We start from the raw sequence: 24408 nt of genomic DNA, 5'->3' as shown, positions 1-24408 counted from the left end.
TTTTCTACCGATTTGGATAGACTAGGAAATCTAACTGAAAGAGTTGTTGTCTTCAAGCATATACTTAAAACTTTTAAATTAGTGATATTCCCACTTAATTTCTCCTCACCCTAGAAAATGTAGCTTATTCTGATATGACTTAAATTACATGGGATTTTACCATAGAAAAACTGTTACATACTTACAATAAGTGGATAATTAAATGTGTTTGAGGGGTTTTTAAAATAGTTTGTATTTTGGGGTTTGTTTTTTTTTTTTTTTTCATCTCAGAATTTGTGTTTCAAATGGCAGTGATTATGATTTATATTCAGTGAGTGCTAGTTTTTATCTGCTGTTATACAAATGATTTTTACAATTTTTCTAGAGAGTTTTCCTTTTGTAATTCAAATGGATTTATTTTATAACCAACATTGCTAGCTCCAGACTTGTTCCCTAGTTTTCATTTTTCAGGTCTTAAAATTTTCTAATTTAAGTTTGAAGCCCAACTACTAATGTCTTTAATAGGATTAGAATGAATCACCTTAAAACAATGTGCTGTTTCACATTTGCTTTTCATTGTCAACACTGAATTTTGTTGCTAGTCATAATGCTCTGTCATAAATGCTGGTTGTATGGGCATTGTAGCAATGATGCACTACTTTGTCTGCTGAAAGTATTACTTCTGAGCAGATTTGTGCATATTTCAGTTAATCCTCTCCTAGTCATTGAGGTATCATTGTGACAAGAATACTTTAGTATTTTCTTTAAAATAAAAGCTGGCAAACTCTTCGGTGATTTAGTGAGTTAAGTCAGGAAAGTAAGAGAATGAACGTGCCTTTCTACAGTGACACATAAGCAAGTAGAGGCAAACTTATCTGTAGAGAACTTCTTTCAGTTCTATGACAAATACTGTTTTTACCCCCTTTTCCTGTAGAATTTAGTTTGCTTGCAAGAAAATTTTGATTAATCTAGATGTTTTCGAGCAGCATTACTCCATGTAAATATGTTCTGGACTTCACAATGATACCTTTTCTTCAAAGTAAATAAACCCTTAGGTTGTTCTTATATTATCTTTGTGGACCACACCCATGAGCTAATCCAAAATGAGTCCTCCCTAGAGTGAGTGTTTGCATCCATACCACAGTGCTGGGACTCATCACCGATGTGGCACCGAGGCACAATTCTTCACATGTTTCATATCCTGGGTAGTGAGAGGGTTGTACCTGTGTACCTGGTTGATAAGATGTGCATTTTTGTGCCTGGCTGCAAGTGAAGAAGTTGCAAGCAACCTTTGGGTTCAGGGGAATAGAAATACTTTGGAAGGGGAAAACTAAACTGAGAATGTATGCATACTGCCTATCTGAAGGGAACCCTACAGCAAATGGGGCTGAGAGTTGTGCTTGTATTTCCTGGGAAACTCAGCCAAATTTTCAGTCCTTGCTCTAAGCTGGTCAGTCCCAGGATTGACATTAGAAGTTTAGCAGTACAGTGAATCAGGAAAGCAGGACTGGAACGTGAATCACAGAATTAGCCAAGTAAGTGTTATATTTGCACATTTATTATAATCTTATTCTGTGTCTCAGAAAACAATGGTTCTGGAAAGAGTATTGAGGGAACTAAGCAACTGTGATCTGCCTGTGCAATATTGTAATAAGAAGACCTAATCCTCAGATGTTGAAACAGGGAAACACTGTGAAGGATTGAGAAGAGTGCTAGAAGCATATGAGAACAGAAATACTGATTCATTTGTCTGTCATTGTAGAAGAATGTTGAAAAGTTGAAAAACAGAAACAAAAATTACCTTCACTTTGAGAAGTCTAAGAGAGTGTAGGATCTCTGTTTAATTAAAGTTTCAAACTGTGATAAGAACTTTAAGGAATTTATGAACTCTGTTCATAGCTGTTGCACAATAGTAGTACAACTTTGTTTTCCTGAGTCTTCTTTTGTGTTAATCAGATACCCATCTTTACAGGACATCATTTACTCTTGTGGCTATGAATATTCCAACCAGTCTCCCAACAGGGTAAGGGAGGAAGAGAGAACAGATGGGATTTAAATAGTACAGCCAGATTTTAATTAGCACCTGAGTAACCACAATGCCACTAAATTATATTAAGCTAGCAATAGATTTGATCTTGCAATAGGTATATTCTGATGATGAAACAGTGCGATCAGGTTAACCTATGTCTAAGTTAAATTTTTTAAACATTGATTTAGATCTCAAAATAGTATTCCTGCTGGAATTACTAGACACACTGGAGAAGGCAAGTGTTGAACATTTTGAATGTTGAATCACTTCATGTAACTAGCATAGTAGAAAATGTTATCTGAAATGGTTTCAGAGCCATTGAACTGCATGATGGCTCCCAATGTAGCTGAAAGGTGTGGCAACAGACTTATGTCAGTGATTTGCATATATTTAGATATTTTTTATATATTGAGAAAAAGCCGATTAAGGTTAAAATTTAAAATTGTACCTGGAATATAGGCAAAAGATCTTTTAAAACAATTTTCAAACAATAAAGTGTTATTTTGAACTAAGAGGTTTTTCTTTTTTTTTCCCTTGTGCATTCAGAATAATGAATATTGAATATGGTAGTTTTCCTGGGACACTTCTAGTGTACTGATAGGATTCCTGTATGGAAAGCGACTGCTCTTGCTAAGTACCTAGAAGAAGAATATAACACAATTGGAAAATATGTCTAAGGTTAAAATATTTATTTATTTATTTATTTATTTATTTAACCACTTAGAGTGGTTCTCAGACTATTGTGCCTAACCCTACCCCCTCTCCAGGCAGTTTCATATATTTTGGCTACAGATGCTCCCATGCAATGCTGAGACAGATGTCTGGATTATAGTGCACTAGTACCTTCTCCCATGCTTTCATCTCTGTTTAACAGGAAGGTTTTCCATTGATATTGACCACCTCTGAGCAGCAAGCACATGATTGCACAGTTGAGTGACAGGATTATCAGTGGAATAATTTCTAGTTTTCAAAGGTGGTCTTATTTCAGTTTCAGATTTCTTAGAATCTTGGACCTTGCAAAATTCCAAGTAGTAGAGTAGCCTTTCAGTCATAAACTATGCTGATGGATGATATTCAATGAGAAAACACACTTTGATCAAGAAAGAGGAAAGATCTGTTTCCTAGGTTTCGTGCTGCTCTGTTGCTAAAGTAGTATGACAAACCCTGTCACATCCCGGTGTTGCATAAGGAAAAAATATTAATGACATTTAATGTTTATAACTGTTCTGAGCACACTACCTGGTGCTAGCATGTAAGTGGTACTGTGAGAATGAGTGGGTGAGGTGCTATGAACTTACAGGATGTATAGGAAATTGGGACATAGGGAAGTGAAATATTTTGGATGTGTCAGACAGAGAAGGGTCATGGATAAATTTGTTTTTACTAATTGCTGCAGCCTTCTTTAGTGAGAATAAGTAAACAAACTAGGAGTAATCCAGCCATTGCTTTTCATGGAATTACATCAGCAGAGTACTTTTGCAGTCACAGGTACATACATAAACCTAAGCTAGTCTGAGTGATGTGCAGATTCACTTGAAAATTCATTTGTTTGTGCCATTCACCAAATGATCAAAATTATCTTGGTAGTTTAGGCACAAAGATAACTGTTAGTTTAAAATTTGGCAGGAAGCTATTGTGGAGAGAAGAAGTTTCTGTTTTTCGGTTGGACAACCATCCCTCATGGAAAAGTAATACCTTAATTCCACTACCCAGAAAATAAAACAACACTTTGTAATCACCTTTCTATGTTTTTCATGTGTTATTATTATTGTCCTCTAGGACCAGAATGAGAATATGGGAACTCTGTTTCTTTGACCTCATACTTAGCTATGTCTTCAAGGAAGAATGAGTTCAGAGAGGGTTATCAGAAGTATAAATAAATATTTTTTTATCTAGTGATCAACTGAGCAATTTTTCCAGGCATGCTGGCAAGGGATGGCTATGTACCTTGCCCCAGTAGTTTTCTGAGCCTGCTGTTCTCTCTTGGTGCTATAGGCCATCCTAGCATATATACTTTGCATGAAGCTGTTTGGGCTTTAATAGACCCCCCAGAGAAATCATTAGTCTTCCTATATTGTTTAGCTTGGTGAAACCAGGGCAGTTGTGCATTTCAGTTTTCATGTGAAACTTATTTTGTGAGTTTTATATGAAAACTTGGAATTAATCGCAAATAATTCTGGGAGCAGGACCAAAGTGCAAGTTTTCATTTTCTCCACTGAAATTTCCAACCACCAGGCTGCAGTCTTGCTTCTATTCATGCTTTCATCACCTAAAAATAAAATAAAATAATAAAATAAGTAACTAACTTGTGTTAAGCTTTCTTTTTAGTGTATTGCTGTGTTAGACATGTTCAGAGCACTCTTTCCAAATTGTCCAGAGAGAATTTTAATGCTGTTTTCCTCTTCTATGTATTCCAGTTTGCCTGAGTCAGGAAACTGGGAACTCAACTGCTAAGGGAGAATGTTTTTAGTGCTGTACCAAAGGAGAAAAAGCAATAATTTTTCAGATAAAGCAGGGAGATGTTTAGTGACTTCAGGTTCTTCTGAGGGTCTTCAGAGTAGGTTTGATGTGTATTTTTGGATCCCAGTTTTTAATTTAATGAGGAGAATGGATAGGGACTGAGTGTTAAGATGTTATTCCAAAAGGAGAATGATGCCTATACTACGCAGTGAAACTTCAAGAAACCATGTTTAGAATCAGCAAAAGGAAGTAATTTCCTCCACAGCAGGCATATGTGAGATTCTCTGATGAAGGCTGTTATGGATAGAAACAGTTTGTACAGGTTGAAGGGAAACTGAAAACAACTTGAAGGGATAGTTCCATTGAGGATTGCTGAATAGATAACTGGATTAGGCTCAGCATATCCTGTGAGCAGAAAATAGAATCTAGGTGAATAGATAGGATAAATGTCACATATTCTTGTCCTGTTCTTTCCATTCCCTGAACATCCATTTGTTGCTGTTTTTTCTGAAGAAAGTACTTCAGGGCTGTGGGGATTCTGTGTCTGCACCAATATGGCTTCACTTCTCCTCCAGTTAACATCCAGTCTGTTCTGTTTCTATCCAGTTATCCTTTTAGACCAATTTAAACAGCTTTATTGAGTAAAGATTTCCGGTATAGGCATCTGTTTTCAACCAATGGTTTACTTTTCTACAAAGCACTAGCTTTGTCTATCACCTATTCTCATGCCTTCATATATAATGCGTGCCTGCATTTGAGTCATGCAGGGTCAGTAGATCTGAGCTTCCTTTGCATCCCCAAAACTGTGCTTTTGTTCATTTTGGAAGACTGGTAGAGTGATTAAATTTTCTTGTGGTTTGTTTTGGATATATCTTTCAGTCAGCTGTAGAGGATCAGTAAGTCTCCAAATAAAATATGACTTGGTGAATAATTGAACACAAAACATTGACAGTAGCCTTGAAAAGGAAAAGTAATGCTTTTATTCTGCCTTTGATTTATTAATAGAAAATACCACAGAAAAAGATGTCAAAGATGTCCATGTCAAATTTAAATTTTAATATTATTAGAATTTGCTAGTTTTTAAAATAAAATGTTATGATAATGATAATGCAAGAAGAAAACATTTTCTGTTTGGAAAGCTAATAACAGATGTATCTATTCCAGAAACCAAAGAATTTTTAAAAATACTTCTGTTACTACAGGTATATTTAAAAAAAATGTGGATAGGTGTTATGATTGCTTCATCTTTACTAAATCTGTCTTTAATTTAGAAGTTAAACAGAAGTGATGGATTTGAAATTTATTTGGAATTACATATAGGAAGTGATAAGAAAACATAAAGTAGAAGGAGGGCCTTAATGCCAGATTAAAACACAATCAACATTGCCTGTGTAGTGGGCGCAGAACACAGTGGGCCACACCTCACCTGGAAGTAGGAAAATGAAAGATAGGTAGTAAAAGAGGAAGGAAACCCCTTTAGCTTGCTATGTGTGTGTGTGGTGCTGATCAATGCAAGCACAATGGCCCCTGAGATGTAGCTGCCGCTTGCTCACACACAGCGGCTCCAAAGGCCACAGATCTCCTCTGTGGTCATATGTGCCAGCCTCGTGTAGTGTCTTGGGTGTCCTAGAGAGACCTAAAAGGTGCAAAAGGGCTGTGTTTAGGCTAGTGAATTGAGTGCAAAAGTACTGTTTTAAAGTATTATGAATAACAGATTGGTAACGATATGAATTGTATGGGGTTTTTTTTGTGTGTGTCTGAAGGAACTTCTGTATTCCCAAAAGCAAGGACTGCTAACCTGACCTGCATACAATTTGGAAGTTTTTGCAAGAATATGTGGAAGTAAATAAAACAAAGTTTTTACAGATTGGCTTAACTGTTATTCTAAGACACACTGACGATGACATTTGTGCAGTCTGGCTCTTCTCACTTTTTTCTTCAGACTTCTTGTCAGTACAAGACACTGATGTAGCAAAGCCAACAGATTCAGAAGTCTCTCTTTGACAGTTTAAGCTGATTCAAAATTGAAGAAAATATAAGTTTTGTTTGTATATATTTAGATATGGAAAATTTAAGTCTATTGAACAATATTTCTGTATGTTCGAAGTGCTCTAGATGCATTACGCATACAAAAAAGTTACGTTGTTTTGTAACTCTTCGTTCACATCTAATAATTCTGACCTCTGGTGCTCCTTAAAATGGAGGTTATTCAATTGATTAATTTTTCTGTTGGCATAATATGTAATTACCTAGGGACAGTCTATAAATGGAGCAAGATCTGAGTGCATAGGTTGAATTAGGAAAGGAATTCATGTGGAATTCAAAGATTCTGGAAAGCAAATGAGATGGTGCAGTGACAAGCATTACCAGCCACTTAGCTGCAGGTATGCATCTTGCTGTTTATTTAAAGATATGATGACCTTGGCAGAGTTTTCAAGCCTTCAGCTTCTGGGAGATGATCAGGCCTCAATTTTTATGAACATTCGTGTGCAATTCCTGTCTGGAAGGAAGTTATCTCTTCTGGAAGGTGGTTTCTGTGATGTTACAGGCACTTCCATTTCTTTGAGAAGATTATAGTATCTAATTTTTCATACTGGGATTGTTCACAGTGATCTCTTTTGACTGCTTCTTTATAAGTTAGATTTTCGAGCAATGTGAACCTATGAAACTTTTCAAGTTTGTGGTGTTGTAGTTTCAGTCAGGAAGGCTGTTTTAACAGTGCTGCCTTGGATTAGGAGAAAGGAAGCCGATGATGTGAAGCTATTAAGTAACTTACCTAAAATACGAAGTAAATGGCTCCACTGCTTGTGTCCCATATCCTGTGTAGGCCAGATATTTTCTCTTGCAAATGCTATTGCAAAATCAGAATATCTGGGGTTTTTTTAGAAAAAAAATATTATGTTTGAAGGCTTTGCCCCAAATCAGTATTTTTATAGAATGCTAACTGTGCTTCAGACCCTGGTTTATTTGAGTGTTTGCATCTGTAAATTTTTTTAAGCAATGAACTCCACATTAATGTTTTTAGAAATATTTAGGTCGAAAAAATAAAATACTATAGGATGAGGTAGTTCTTGCCTCTAAATATTTTCTTCAAATTGGATGGCTTTTGATAAAAGCCTGGTTATTGCCAAGTATGATTGTGAAGTTGCTGTATCTATTAAAGGAAGAGAGCATGAAGTACAGTGAATACATTTTGTTGCTGCTCTGTAAAATGAGCAAATGTACCTAGAATGTGTTTAAAATGCTTAAGATTATTCTGTTTTCCATCATGGACTTCCATCCATGAGAGTTAAAGGTGTCAGGTAGAAGTGTTATGGCATCAGTGGTTACTGACAATGTCTGGGAGATTAGAGTAAATGATAGTTTAACCATTCGAAGAAGAAACTGCACCTGATAAAATAAAAACTGTTCAACTTTGCTGGAGTTCAAACATTGCTGCTACAGTGTCTCTTATGGTGTTTTTTTTTTCCTTAAATTCAGAATGTAAATAATCAGTGAGAGATTCTTGTCAAAAATCAAATGCTTATTCTGTCAGTGAGGCTGTGTAAGAGCATTTGCTCCTTCATTTCTTCACAATCAACATTTCAAAGCAGAAATAGGGTGAAGTAATATGACCTTGCAGTGGATTCTCCCCCTCACCCCTTTTTAACGAGAAAGGTCATATTATTTTTACATAGCATTGTTGGATATTTATTTGAGGATAGTCCTATTAATTTTATAGGGATTATTTATTCATTGATTTAAGTGAGGATACAGTCATGCTCATCATGCAAGTTTGAGTGTTACTTTTCAAGTATTGACAAATTTCACTCAGTTTTATCAAAGGTGGTTTTATGCAGTCTGGATACCTCAACTAAAAAATGTAGCCATCGGCATTCAACCTATATTTGTTTTGTCAAAAAGCAGGTCTAGATTTTTACTAGTGCTTTTATTTTTTGCATAAAAGTACATTTTATGTTATTTGATAATGAACAGTGAACAGCAAGTTAAGAATACTTTTTAGGGAAGAGTGGATTGAAATGCCTGCAAAAATAAACTGTGTTTGAAGTCATTAAACAAGAATTCCCTATGGTAAAATTGTATGCTGAAAATTTTTGGAGCATGGGTTCCAACAGTGAAGTTGGAGATATCCTTACAAGTCATCAGTGTTCAATGTACATTGTGGACTGATAAGCAACCATTTTTGTATATTGCCCAAAATACTACCTGACAGCCAGTGCAGTCTTTAAACACACACGGCATCTACACTTGACTTGAAACTGCTGTAGTATTGTTAAGCATAGTCAAATTACACAATAGGAATGAATTTAACTACTGTTCCAGTTTTAAAACTGATAAAACTGATTTATGGTATAAGCTCAATATTTCCCCTCAGTTCCAATCCCTCAATCCGCAGTTCCAATCAGCTCAATATTTGCCCTCAGTTTCTTTTTTCAGTAAATATATTTCACAGTCATACAAAGATATTCAGTGAAGATCAGTCTCTCAAAATTGGCTCACTGAAATATTTGTAAGATGCAAACTAAATTTTATCTCAACTAGAACTGTGAATATTGAAGGATAAAATTTTGAATAGAAATAGTAACTTCTGCTTCGAAATGTTTTGCTGAGGTGTACTATGTGTCAGGATCAAGATTACATAAGAGAATACATCCTAGTGCATTTGAAGACTGTAATGGGGGGGTAGCTTGTGATTAGTCATGGATAATAAGCATGTTCTTTCTGCATGGTGCAGATTTTGTAGGCTGAAGTTCATATTACAGCTATGGAACACTTCTGGTTAACGATGATGGTGGAAAGCAAGGATGAGCATTTTTCTTCTTCGGTAGCAGATGCAGGCTTTCAATAGTAGTATGAATAATAATAGGTATTCTTGTAATTTGATCTGCTCATATTCAACTTCCTCTGGCAAAATGAAACATTGGCATACAGGGATTGCTGCTGTATTGGAGAGAAGTGCTGAATTGCTAATCCCACTATTTTGTTTGCAGCAATCTTTTAAATCCTATCAGAAACTACCCTTAACTGAGGAAAAATTCTTAATATTAATATTATGGATGAATAGTTTTTGATGTGTCACAGGTATTGAAATTATTTTACTTAAGAATATTATATTCTACATAAATATTTTTCTTCTAGTAAAAGAAGCCAGGACTCAGTGTTATTGTGAAATTGAGTCATAGTTTTTGTAGTACTTATTTATATTATTCTTTGTCAATATTGGCTAATCACAAATATGCAGAAGTTCCTCATAAGTAGCTCATCTTGCACTTGTTTTTATGCATAGAAATGTGTACCAAAGTGAATGGAATCTTCTCATAAAAACTTCTGAAAAGCAAAATACTACTTGATATTAAGCAGAGACCATTTTTTCTTTTGAAAACAATGAATCTTTAGATAAAACAAAATTATTTATTTTTGTATAATAAATAATTAGTATATTTAGTATACTACAGTTAATAGAAAATAATAGTATAATACAGATAATAGGAAATAAATAAACTGTGTTAAAGGTATACGTAGCCCATGGTGTATTTGATTCAGTTTCATCATGAGAGTTTACATCCTTTCTGCTTTGGCTCATTGAGTGCACTATTAAATTAATCTAACAGTTTACTGCTGCTGAACAAGGTGGTCTCCCTCTTCATTCTCGCCATGTGCTCCTGCAATTTCTCCTAATCTGGCTGAGGACCTGCATCAGTGTGATATTTACTTTTCAAAAACAACAAGAACTTTTTGCTAATGTCAGTCTCCAGACTAGAAGCATGAAAGATGCAGGAATGTGAAGGCTGGAGAAAGGATATGACCACTTTTGACAAACAGATCACTGCTAAATCACTTGAGATGTATGGCAAAATTATTCTTTTTAAAACTCTGAGAAGCACGAACGATTGACTTTACAGGCTGGCTTTCAGGAAGGTGAATTCCCTGAATATTGGAGCAGGCGTGTGTTTCCTATGCGCCTTCCAAAATCTCCCTTGACCATTTCAGATCAGAAGTGCCCAACAACTCACTGTGTATACTCAAGTCAAGCTGAAGCTGCTGGGAGTGAGGCATGCCAGGCTTCAGCAGTCTGCATTGCTCTTGAAATTTGTCATCTAAGAGGTAGATTGCAAACCAGTTTTTTGGATCAAATGTGAAAGCCAGGAGCTTTAGCTATAAACATAAATCAAATACATGCAAGATGATTTCTAGGCAGCTGGACCAGTTGTCCTGGAATAGCTTGCATCTATGCTAATAGTTTCCACAAAGCAGTAGATGAATGAAAACTAAGTAGCAGTAATGGTTCTGTAATTTTTTAATGTCTGAAGCGCAGGAGTATTTTGGGGCAGTGCTGTTTGACACATGCCAAACTTATCTCATGAAATATTACAACAGTTTATAGTACAATTGCAGAGAATCTGAAGGTCTGTCCTATTTTCAGTAGGTTAAAAACAGCCTTGAGCTTTACTGACTAGTAGCTCATTAACAGAAGTGCTTTCCTGAGGAAGATGCTTTCAGCATCTTGATTGTCACTTCATTTCTTAGCCACCTCTGATGAAGATGGGTGACACTGGGCACTGCATGCTAGCCTCCTTGCAGGGGCTCCAGCCTTCCTGGTGCCATCCACAAAGTCACCACATTGATTCTGTAGTGTGTCACCAGCCCCTATAGCTCTAATGATGCCAGGACTGTTTGTACTCAAAGGAGAAGAATCAATAGAGTCTATACTACTGAGTATTTTTATTTTTTACCAAGAGGCTTTTCTAAGCTATACCTATGCTCTTTGAAGGAGTGAAAGAATTGTGCAACATCACTGCCTGAATTAGTTGGTGGTTATTAGTAACTTGGTGTAGAAGGCAGTGTAACTGTACTAGCAATATGCTGTCTTGTGAGACGGGTTAATGATTCAGAGCATGGCACCTCACTAGCAGCAGAGTTTCTTCACATTTCAGTGGTGAGTCAGGTAAAGATGGCTTGGGAGTCTCTGTATCAGTTGTCTCTGTAAGTACAGATCTGCCCTTTCTCTCTGTCATGCTGCACAAGTGGTGCATTGCTGAGGTTCTGCCTGTGGCAAGAGTTCCTTTAGGAATTACTAGGAATAATCCTTTCTCTTAGTTGCACAATAAAAAATTAAATTTATTGGTATTTCTCCAGTGACAAAAAAGTAGCTTAAAAATTCAAATTAATTTATCACAGGTGTAAGAGGTCTCTGGACAGCAGTATTTGCTGCTTTTAAAGGTTTTGCAACTGTAACCTCAATTCCCTGGAAAAATGGCTACTAGTTAATATTAACTCTGGTTTTCCTATAATTGACATCAAATCAAATATCAATATTCATAAATTTGACATTTCTAATGGCAATGATTTTTGTTTATTCTTTATGATTTTGTAGTTCATTAATAATAACTTCTGTGGCTTGTAGACCATTGTGCTAAATGAGTATGTGGAACTTTCTATTTCACTCACCCCTTATGGATAGGAAATCTGTTGATCTGATGGACTCCTGAACTTATAGAAGAGCCTGTATTGCAAAAGAGCCATTTCATTAAATTACTGATGGCTGTGTTTCAGAAAGACCTCCATCTTGTTGCACAAAACAATGAAAATGGTGGAAGAACAAATAAAGATAGGGGAATGCTGAAATAATAAATAACTTTGACCTTTTTTCCCCCGTCTGTTGGCATCTAGTTACTTCCTTTGATCTTCCCTGCCTTAAACAAGCTAATATCTGCCAAGAGAGTGCAACTGTTACTGAATCACTAAGGTCCTATTTGTTCCGCTTGACAGATGACAATGCATTTTTGTCTTTCTACAGAAGCATAGACTTTGAAAGTTTTCTCCAGCAAGAAGCTTGGGTTTTCTCCAATACTAGATTTCTTTTTTCTTGCTTCCTTTTTTTTTTTTTTTTTTTTTTTTTTTTTTGGTGTGTGGGTTTTATTTCCCATCTTGTTGTGATGGTGCACTGCTGATGATTGTGTCACCATTTTCTGTGAGGTGCTGGTTAGACAACACTGAAATTGTGTGATTTTGCTGTTGCTCATGATTGTTCTAGCAAGAACAGAATGCTTCAACAACTATAGCATATGTTGATGCTTCAGTTACATTATGGTTAATTTGTGAGTGTCATTTGTGATTGCTCTCTTTGTTGTTTCCTGATTTTTTTGAGCAATTGTTGCTAGTGCTAATTCATCAGTTCTGTACAGGTTCCTTATATTTGTAAATCTTGAATTGTGTGATAGCTTGATCAAAAGGTTTTATATTTAGAGTTTAGAAAACAGACCTGTCTTATTAAACAATGCAGCTTTAAAACAGAAGCAGGAGAAACATTACCAGGTCTATTTGATTTTTGTGGAGAAATTGAGACACTTGTTCTTTAAGGGTGCTGCATTTAGTCAGTGATATATTTAAATCCGGGCTATTGAGTAAACATTCTTTGTTCTAAGTATACCTTGTACTTAGCACAACAAGAACCTAATTTCTGATGGTGATCTTAGGTGCTCTTGAGTACAAATAACAATCACAATAGAACTGAATGTTTCGCATTGGTTTTTCATTCAGATTCCATTGACCGTTCTTGTAGGTTTGTTAAGTCAGTTTCAAAAATTCTTCTCTGGAGTAAAGAGGATATGTTTTATCACAGAACCAGAATTATATAAAGCTTGCAAGACCTTCTCAAAAAATGAGATATAACCTCCGCTATTTTTGAATTTCTCTGATGGTTGGAGATGATGTGTGCGTGAGGATCAGACTTAGGCCTTGTTCCAGGAAAGCACTTAAACTCATAATTTAGCTCATCGTGATCAGTTTCCCTGGAGTCAACAACTGATTCAAATTATCATGGAAGATATATAGCACAGCCTTATTTAGGAGTATATATTTAATACAATCCCTATCAATTCCTCTAAAAAAAAAAAAAGTAAACATATCAGAAAATGCCTTATAAGGATTAATTTCAAGATTTTTCAGGTCGTGCATGTCTTCACTATGTCTGTTGTGGAAGAAGCCACTAATTAGCTCCAAAGTCCATCCTTTAATATAGATGGTACATTTCTGCTATTTAAATGGCATTGTGTCTTCTGAGGGAACCTCTTACTGAGACTTCTTTTGTAGAAGGTCTGAAGTTTTGTTAGAATTAAGAAATATTTTCTTAACTGCTGATAGAAAATTTTGAGAAGTAGACCAGAGCAGACAACACATCTCCAGGCTACAGAGGCTTGTTGAATTAACTCATAGCATTTTTCCCTACATCTACCATACTTTTATCTCTAGAATATTGAATTTGCTGCTTTGCTTGGGATCTGCACAGGACAATTGCAGCCAGTACCTTCCCTGCAAGACAGGGTAATTTTTAAGGAACACTTCCTGTCTGACTCTGTTTTTCTAGAGTATGGTCCAGAGGGATGACTAATGGCAGCTAATGAACCACTCAGGTGTGCCTGTAGCCATGTCTGGTCTGGTAGTGGCAATAACAAGTTCTTGACATCAAGGAGAGAATACAGAAACATGTATAGCAACACTGATTAGTTCAACAACTGATACTCCTTGTGGACTTTTCCTCTTGGATTTTAGATTTGTAAGAATAGGCCCAAAGGTAAACTGAGACACCTTCCTTGTGTGGCACTGGCAACAGTCCAGTGGCTCTGTGATAATCTCTGAGTAGATAGGGAGAACCTAAGGCATGCAAGAGGACTTGATGTGCTGATTGCAGATTATTCACAGGTACATGTAGGCATGCTGCAATAGCAGAGATTGATTGACAGTGATTACGGGAGTGAATAAAGCAAATCCATTTACCAGAACATGCCCAGAAAGTGAGGGACTTTTGCTAACAGTGTCTGGTAGATAAAAATGGGATGCTGAAAGCAGCAAAGCTTTTCCAAGTAATTTGGGTGAAGAGTTCTCTTGGCCTCAGGGTCACAGTAAATGTAACTGCTTGAGGTGACAGGGTTAGCCTCATCACAAGGACCTTTCTATTGGAGGATCAGCTTCTAGGGAGGAAATGGGAATATGTAAATGTTAAAACCAAATTTGGTGTATTTGAATACCATTACTGAAGAGAAATGAGTGAAGAAACTAGGTCATATCATAAGATTGATTTTGTACTTTCTTCTGTTTTGTGGTTAGGGGCTGCTTTCTAAGTACTTGGACTCTCTGGTCACTTTATTGTACAGGTACCTGCATCATATGTATGTATGGAGAAACACTGACACAGGGAACTAATGACAATTCAGAATGAGTCTTTTGGTAGACATAGTTATCTCCATCGAAAAAAGCAGTTGGTTTTGTCTTATGGAAGCCACAAAAGATGGCTGATTATTTATCACCAATGTTTCAGTGAGTGTTCAAACATACGTGTGCCATTGACTACTGAGAACAGGTGGGCCCATTGCTAAGGCAATGGGCAGCAAAGGTATTTTGGATAAAGACTGGAGTAGTTTACAGAAATGCTGAGAAGATACAGTGAGGCCAGTAGAATTTTTTTTCCTTCCTAACTCATGAAATGTGTAAGATCTTGAAATCAGGCATCTGTGGAAAATGGGGAAATAGACCATCATCACCAAGGTAATTAATCTCTTCTGAGTGTTTTGGTGCAGATCTATGTATTAGGCACATAGAATCAGGGAATAAATTGGAAGGGATATCAAGGTACCATCTAGTCCAAACCCCTGCTCAAAGAAGGCTTAAATCGGACTACTCAGGGACTTGTCCAGTTGAGTCTTGAACTCAGAGTTGAATCTCATCCTCAAAGGAGTTCCAGCATCTCTGGACAGCCCATTACAGTATTATATCATTCCTAATGTAAAAAATCATACTTAATATCTAATCAGAATTTCCCATAGCCCATCTTGTGTCCTGTTGTCCCTTGGACTGTTGCCATGCACCTCCAAGAAGTGTTTGTCTCTGTATTTTCTCTGTATTCTCTGCTCAGATGGTTGTAGATAGCAATAAGGTACTACTGAGTCTTTTTTGCTTACAAGTTAAGAAGGCCCTGCTACCTGAGCCTGTCCTCATGTATCCTGGCCATATCGGGATGTCTGGAGCTTAGGAGGACTACAAGGATGCCATGAGGTTATGCAGGGAGCAAATTGGAAGGGCCAAAGCCCAAGAAGAGTTTTATCTGTCTGCCACCATAAATGAGAGTAAAAGATGTTTCTATAAATACAGCCACACCTGGCTGGTGACCAGTCACAAATGCTGTTCCTCAGGCTTCCATGTTGGTGCTGGTCCTGTTCAGCATCTTTGTTGTTGATTGAGTGCTCTCTCAGTCAGTTTGCAGATGACATCAGGCTGGGTGGGAATGTTGATTTGCTTAAGGATAGGAAGGCTCAGCAGGGGAATCTGGACCCACTTTCATTCCTTTAATCTCATAAACAAAAACTTGAGAGTTTTGTTTGAGAGATTCACCACATAAATGAATTCAGCAGGGGTCTTATTTTTGACTCAGTTTTGGAGCTCAGGCATGGGAAAATTTGATCATTTTGAAGATGCCTCACCCTTAAGCCAATTGCAAGATATCCAAAAAATAGTTTTCTTGCTAGACTAATGCTAGTGATCATGGTGATCAGTCAATCCATTCAATTTTTCTCTCAACATGGGATACTAAGCTACCATTCTGCATTTCCCAGCTCATTCTGATTTCTACGTAAAGCTAAATCTGTTAGAAATATTCTTTTAAGATGATGTGTTTGTTATTAAGCATGGAATGTTGCTTAATCTTAAATCAAGGTATCATTGCTTTTCTACCAGTGAACATCCTTGCTCACGAGTAGGTAACATTTTGTGTAGGAAAGCAGAGAAATGGTCTTTTTTGCTTTTATCTTTCTGCATCCATGAAAACATCTACTAACTCTTTGAAACATTAGTATTTGCTGATATCTTTTGAGTTTGTCCAGAGTACTCAGGTATTTTGGCCCATTTTACGTATGTAGTAAGTCATTTATTCTGTATGAGTCAAGCAGAATTATTTAGTTTTATCCTCTCCCATCTTTGAGGTACAAAAACTGAAAAAAATGCACAAGCTACTTATATTACAGGATGTCTTCTACTCCTTCAGAAAAGGTTATATTTTAACATATTGTTTTCTAATGCTGGATTGAAAAGGGAGATGGTGTCCCATTCTGGTTTCAGGAAATTCAGTCTGTACATCTGGGGTCTGAAATTCAACCTTGTAACTGACACAATAATCTGCACTTAATCCCAGACTATTACTCTGCCCCAGAAGAGTAATGAAAGGGGAAAACATTCTGTATTTATACTAGTTTGGACTCTAGCATGTCATTCATTCTTTTGGTAAGTTTCGTGCCCAGTCGAGTCAGGACTAAGATCTGAAAGAGGGGAGAGCAGGCTCAGCCAGGAAAGAGCTTTTAGAAATCTTAACTCTTAAAAACTTGCAATTTTTTCAAGGGTGGAAAAATTGGCCAAAGGTGGATGGAGTTTCAGAGGAATAGCAGAATGCAGTTCTGTGACACAGTGTTTCAGCTCCCTCCTAGATACAGAGATCCTGCTTCAAACTCCTTATTTGCTGCAGCAAAAGGATTTCTTGTTTGAAAAAACGGTTTCTAGAACTCTCTAAGGAGGAAAAAGCAAATATTTTCCTTCCAATTGGCTCAGGTACTTCCAAATTGTTATCACTGAGCTCATCACTGACACACAAAATTTCCAGCTAAATGACTAAAATCTTATAGTATCATAAATAGATATAAACAAAGTCTTAGTCTCATAATACTTAACTGAAAAGATGTGCTAACATCCTAGCCTAATATTTCTTATGTTTGCACAGATAATTTCAGAGTATGTAATAGGTCTTCCATACAAATTACAGGTAAAATTGAAGACATATTTAAATGCTGTAAATTAATAAACATATGTGTGGAATAATTGCATTCAACAGTTCCCCATTTGCAATAAGAACTCTTTTGACCAATTTTTTTTCAAAGCCTCTACTTACATTTGACATGTGAAAGCAGAAGCTCCCCTTTTAACAGGAAAACCAACCTAACCCAAAAATTTAGGGTTAGAAATCTTAGGTCTAGCCTTTTGGTGCCATGGCTAGTTCTAGTGAGTTATTTGGGAGTAGGGGAAAAAAAAAAGCATACATCTTTGTATCAACTTACAAAACGAAATGTTCAAAACTTCCACTAACAGCATGAAGCACTTATCTCTCCTTAGAGCCTACGGAATTTTTAAGCATGCCTCATTTGCCTAGTGGTATCAAGAGCTTTAATTTTTGTATTTTTTTCTTTCCCCAGAGAAGATTTATAAGGCAGTGGGGTAGATGGTGCTGTTCTCCAGCTGTCTGTCTTGAGGAGTTTCCTCATTGGACTAAACACAACATAATTTCTCTGTAATGTTACTGTGGAATCTTGGAAAAACATAATGTTCCTCCTGTTATGTACAATAGATTCTTCTTTAATTGCAGCAGCTAAAAAAAACCTTCTATCTTTATAGCTGTGGAACCAAAGCGACAAAGTTTATGGTCTTTCACTGTCAGCAGGTTTATGGAAAATTTATAGTATGTGCTCTGAGTTTACCATTTTTTGTTGCAATACTTACTAAAACTAGTGCTGAAAAATGCCTGTTATAGAATGGGGTTTTTCTGTCTTAAATTTACCTATAAATTTAATAGCCTTTGTGTATATTTCTATATTTAATTTATACATAGAAATGTATGTATATACTTTGAGTATATGCTTTTGCATACTATACTTCATATAGTATTTTTTGGTTTCTCTCCTTTTCCCTCAAACTTTTGTTTTATCTTGTCCAAAATGCAAAAATATGTTCAGGCTGTTTCTTTTTCCTTTAAAATTTTTTTAATCCTATAAAATGAACTTATTTTGTTACCATTCTCTGACTGCCTTTCAGGACTTGTAGTCCATAGAAGATTATTATGGCACTGATATTAATGGCACTGAAAATCCTCAAAATTTCTTCCAGTTATTTGGAGAAGATAAAATAATATCTTCTAAATTTTTCAATTATCTGTTTTCTTTTTTCTGTTTCTGAGATCGCTTCACTGTTTCCACAATACTTGCCATCAGTGGAAGAAGGCTACTTCTGGGGTTTTTTTAAGTTATGTTCCAGTTTAGAAGTGTTGGTGTGATGATCCAGTTGAGGCAAACTGCAGTATGCATAGTCTGCTAACTTAATCTGATCATGGTTGTCATTTGTCAACAAATTAAAAAAAAAAATGGATACAAACTATTCATCAATTAATCAAAATAAGCAGAATTTGTCTTTAGAAACATACCTAAATATTTTTCAGTTGTAAATGATGCTAGTTTAATCACAGAGCAGCAGAAATGTGATTTAGTTTTAATATATCTGCATTTGATATTTTGTTAATGTAATCAGAGTAAATTCCCCACTTTGGAAAATCTGAGTTGAGCACTGGAATTCCGGCCTACCTAGAAAAGGAAAACAGGCTGAAATTTTTAAAAGGGGAACACAGGATTTAATCAGTCACTTTCATTTATCCAAACTATTAATTTCTCATTTCCATGGAAAGTGTAGTGCCTGAGTCCTCACTGTTTCATGCCAGCTAATGCTCATTAAAAATCCCTCTGTATGAAGATGCAGTTTCTGCTTTGACTTTCTTTGCTAACATATCTGTAGTGCTGCTCAGTCACAGTGGACTAGTCCCTCCTACTTCTTCAGTATTCATTAAATTGCGCTTTCTTTCCTTCCTGTGCAGGCATAAATCTGGATGGATCAAAGCCAAATTTCATTTGTATATTCCCAAACTTCAGAAATATAGCAAAACCCCCAATCTATACCTGATCTCAAGTTAGCAAACCTTCAGGTTTTGTAGAACCAGCTCCTCTCTATTTTTATATATCTATGTATCTCCTGTAATATGTGCTCAGCAACTCCAAAACAATATTAGACCTTCATTAAGGTGAGAGAAATACATAGGACAGCTTGGCTGCAGCTGAATACACAATAGTTGAGAAATTACTAGATCTGAGAATGTAGATTTCCTCATTTTGAACACATCTGTCTAGCACTGGAAAGGAAGGTGCTGCAGCCAATTCATGTTTTTATTTACTCTCTCTTGTTACTACACGTAATTTAAAACAAAAAACCCAGAGTGAATGAGGCAAGTCCTTCTGTATGAGATCTGCATAGTTTTAAAGGCATACATGGTGTGGGATTTAGAAAAACCAAGTCTTTGCATAAATGCTTTGCTAAAGAGCAGTAAATATCATTGCTAGATCTTGTACCCATTCCCATACTCTAATATTTTCATATTCTAGAGCATGTAAAATCTGACATGTAATAGATCAGATTAAAGTGAGTGGTAAGTCCTGAACTTTAAGCACAAATACCAGGTTTTAGAAAACCTAGATCTCATTTTTTGAGAGGCGAGTCCACAGGCGGGTGCACCTAATGCCAGCTCTAAAGCAGGGTGAAGTAGCAGTGTTTGTTAATTTGGAGCAAACAGTCTTTACCATGTAGGACAAGAAAGAAAACAACCCTCTAATAACTTTTTGCATTTCATAGTTTCTTTATATCTAAAAATCCCACATAAAGTAAGCAGAATCAGAGTCTGATTTTCTTTTCAGTGTACAAAAATAAAAAATTCAGCTTCTTCATGGGATTTGGCTTGACATGCCCCCTACCTCACCCTTGCCCTTTCTTGCTCTCTTGCTTTTCTTCCACCGGAAGAGTAAGTCAGACATTACAGGATGCTGTCACAGAGGTTCTCAGCCAATCCCCAAGATCTTGTTTGTGGCACTCACTTTTTTTTCTCTCAAGATGTGTATGAAGCTGTGTGCTGCATGGATACTGCAGCTGTCTATTGCTGAGCCCTTTCAGTGGGAGGACTGTGGCTTGTGGAGAGCTGCTCAAAGGGTCCCTAATTTAAATGGGACACAGCAGAAGTGATGGTGGTTCAAGTTAACCCTACAGTATGTTAATGCTGTTTACATCTGATGGAAATTTTAAATATTTGACTCCCTGGAAACACACTACCTCCCAAAAATAATTAATGAGGTTCTTAAAAATTGCATGTAAGAAGCACAGGGCACACTTAGAAGTTAACTTTTTGTTTGCTCACTTCTGTTTTCCATCTTCTGCATAGCTATTACACTGGAACATTTTATTTCATGTCAATATATTAGTTTTAACAGAGCATATATATTGGATAATGCTTTAGATAAAAATTCAAGGTCCATTTTGTAGCACACTATAGAAGTGGATACTTTTTATGGCAGGTAGATTCACATTGATTCTCAGATTATGCAGCTTAATAAGAGATGATGCCTTTTCTATGTATTTCAAAGCACAAAATGTGTAAGGGCGACTGACTCAAACTTGTAACTGCCATTCATTTCAGCCTGTGCAGCCCTGCAGCCTGGCTGCTGAGAGCTGTGCTTACTTGCTGTTTTGTGAGTCTCTGCAGATGCACGGTCGCCCACTCTAAGAGAACATGCACACACACTTTTTTTTTTCTCTCACACTGTCTGGCATACTTTCAGCATAACTCTTCGAAGACTTTCTGAACTGCTGGGTATGGTCGTCTGATTATTATTTTTTTAACTGGGAACATGTTTAGTCCAGTGTTATTTAAACAAGCTTATCTCTTTGATCAAAGTCTACAATCTGAAATTTGAACAGGGTAGGGAGGGTGGCTGGGTGGGTGAGGAAATATATCAAGTACATAGTTATGCGTGTGCTGATGTCTCTGTGCCTGCAAAGGTAAAAACATATATTGCTTCAGAATATTCTTGCAAATATGAAAAACTTTGGCTATTTTAGTTGAAGTTCTAAACTCACTGTATTATTTCTAAAATAAAACTGGTTTTAGTAAACTTTTCTTGACACTTCTAGTGACCTGCATTTTCAGTTTCTTGGGTTTTTTGAAGGTTGAGCCAAATAACTGTGGATTTGTTTAAGTATAGCATAGGCTTTGCTAGTATTCAAAGCACACTAGCTGGAGCCCATATATTAATGCATTTACGGTTGACATAAGCCTACTTCATTGACTGAACCACAGACCACAGCAATGAAGCTGGAGAGCTTGAAACAGTTTCTGGAGGTTTTCATTTAGCTCGTTCAGGAGAACTGGTTTGTGCGAAGTTAAAATTATATGGAATGAGATTGCAAGAAGAAGCATGCATGCCACACCTTTTCATTATGTTCTCTCTTTTCCTTATTTTCTTTTCTAAATATAACTTTGAGAGGCATGTCAGGGTTTTTTTTTAAGATGATCCTGTTTGATTATTTTAGATTACTTGATTTTTTTAGTCTGATTTCAAAATTCAAGTTTGCTGGGCTTTTGTTCACAAGACTAGGAAGACTATATTCAATTTATATATCATGCAATCAAATAACCATCTCCTAACTGTGGCAAAATGTGAATGATGTTTATTTCATCGTTTTACAGCATAAAAAGAAGGAAGCATAATTTTCTAGGCTTGTCTAAAGCTTTTCCTTGCTTTTTAATGTTATTATAGTACTGTAGTAACTGCAAGTTGCTGTTGCTGATGAAAGTATATTGCAAATCTTCTCTTCTGCATAGGTATAATGCACACTTTAATTTTATTAGGTGGCTTTATTGACTGGGGCTTGCTCCTTACACACCCAGATACACAAACAGGCACAGAGAGAGACAGACACACAGACGCGTGCTTGCACACACACACACATACACACATTCTGCTTTCCCTATCTCGGTTACAGCACAGTCCTGCCCAGGGTCAGTACAATGTACACATTACATATTTCTAGCAAACATGAAAATGAATCAAACAGGAGGAGAGATAAGCACAGATAGATTGGAGCCTGCTGAGGAAATAAAAGGCAGTAGGCAGTAATCTGACTGACCACTGGACTAGTCTTCCTGGTTGGATTTAAGTGTTCTTTCCCGTTAGTTGCTGCAAAGCACTGTACCCTGAAGTGAAAAATTAAACGATCAGTAAGAATGAAGTAACATTTAGACGGTCAATTCTTTGGTATAACTCCAGAACTAACTGCTTCTGAAGTGATGTTTAAACCAACGTCGGCACAAGGCAAAGGCTCCTGGCTCACAGCCAGCACCTTGTAATGCATATTAGCGCAGATGAGGAGTTCCTAAAAGTTAGAGAGAGGGAGAGGGAGGGAGGAAGAGAGAGAGAATGTGCATTTTCAGTGCTCACTCTGCATTTGTTTGTATCCTCCTCCTTGCCAAGATTAGAGGATTACCTGTGTAGTGCTGCTTTATTATGATTTCTGCTGAGCCTCAGAATAGGTTCTGGTATTTTTTTTAGGTGGACTGCCAGCTGCCGATCTCGTTGTTGACAGTAAAAGCAGATATGTTCCTTGCTCACTGCCATTAGTACTGACCATGACCCTTCACACCAAAACCTCTGGAGTTACCCTGCTGCACCAGATTCAAGGCACTGAACTGGAGACACTGGGCAGACCTCAGCTGAAGATTCCCCTGGAAAGATCGCTCAGCGACATGTACGTGGAGACCAACAAGACAGGAGTTTTTAACTACCCAGAAGGAGCCACCTATGATTTTGGTACTACGGCTCCCGTCTACAGCTCTACTACGCTCAGTTATGCCCCTACATCGGAATCTTTTGGGTCCAGCAGTCTGGCAGGATTTCACTCCCTGAACAGTGTCCCACCAAGCCCGGTGGTGTTCTTGCAAACGGCACCCCAGCTGTCGCCCTTCATCCATCATCACAGCCAACAGGTACCCTATTACCTTGAAAATGATCAGGGCAGCTTTGGGATGAGGGAACCTGCTCCTCCAGCCTTCTACAGGTAAATGCTACAGAAATTTTTCTTTCTTATTTAAGCAGATGACCTGAGGAAATTAGAATGTAGAAATCTGTTATGCCCTAATATTTGCTTTTGTGTAAAGGAGCATGGGATTTAACTGAATCATCGATGATGTCTAGACCATAAGAAATAGTGTAGAATAAAACAAACTGTAATTCACAGCCCACTGTGACTGTAAGCTGTAAATTTTGAAAACCTGTGTAAAAAACCCATCAGATAATGAGTATAAATATTTCCTGGGAAAACATGAAATCATAATTGATTAAAGAATGGCAAATGACCTCAGTGATGTAATGTATTATAATACTGTCTGAAGTATACTAAAAAGACTTCCACCATCACACATTTTTCAGTGTGAGTGGTTGTTTGTTCAGCTCTTAGCGGGTAGTAAGAGTATTTTTCTCCTCTGTCCTCCTTTGCAGTGTGAGAAGTGGCTTACATAGGAAGTTGTTCAGAAGCACTATATCCTTCCTAATCAAAGTGTTAGAGTTGACTCAGTGACAGTCAGTAACCACCTTTCTGAGCTATCCAAAGAGCTGTGTGCATATTAAGAAGCATTTTTCATTGGAGGGTGATATATATTAACTGTAAACCTGGCATGCTGCTTTTCAGAATACAGGCTCATTCAGCAGGGTTTTTAATATTTTTGTCCCTCAGTAGGAGGTTGGTTCATGTTTTCTCTTTTTGGTCTGGAATAGAAAGACAAAAGTATCACGGAAAGGGGGAAATACATTTCCGTGGTTTAAATATTCCTTGTCAATTGTGAAAAAAATTGCATATTTTCTTGAAGTAAGTGGCATAAATTGATAGAATTATGGCTTCTAAAAAAATCCCCCATCATCATACATACCTATATCCACGCTGTTAACGTTCTGTGCAGTGTTTATAGCATAGTTTTGTAACAGTTTATTATATTGGGCTTCACTGAATCAAACTGAACAGTTAGATGTTTTTTTTTCTGAACTCTCATTCTCTGTTGATTTGAAAGATGCAGGTGAGTTTGTTAGAAGTGTAACAAGCAAAAGTGAAAAAACAACAGCAAGTAATTTTTTCCATGTTGAGGACCAGACTCTGCTAGACTTATTTGCACAATATAGCATGTTGCCATGAACAGCAATGTATGTTTCTGAAGTCTAACTCAGCTTGACTAAGAATCTGGTAGTAAAATCTGGTCCCAGAAAAAA

General features: G+C 36.8%; 1 protein-coding gene across 1 annotated transcript in view; it reads left to right on the top strand.

Moving 5' to 3' along the window:
* Positions 1–22775: 22775 nt before the first annotated feature.
* The window catches only part of ESR1 (estrogen receptor 1), a 103836-nt gene continuing 102203 nt past the window's right edge, over positions 22776–24408 (top strand). The window contains 1 exon segment of the mRNA XM_053937981.1: positions 22776–23206. Coding sequence (XP_053793956.1) covers positions 22779–23206 — 428 coding nt within the window. The 5' untranslated portion in view covers positions 22776–22778.

Source organism: Vidua chalybeata, chromosome 3 (genome assembly GCF_026979565.1).
Source record: "Vidua chalybeata isolate OUT-0048 chromosome 3, bVidCha1 merged haplotype, whole genome shotgun sequence".
NCBI classification, from domain to species: Eukaryota; Metazoa; Chordata; class Aves; order Passeriformes; family Viduidae; genus Vidua; species Vidua chalybeata.
Note: the sequence above shows the minus strand (reverse complement) of the source record. Positions and strands in the feature narration are given on the sequence as shown.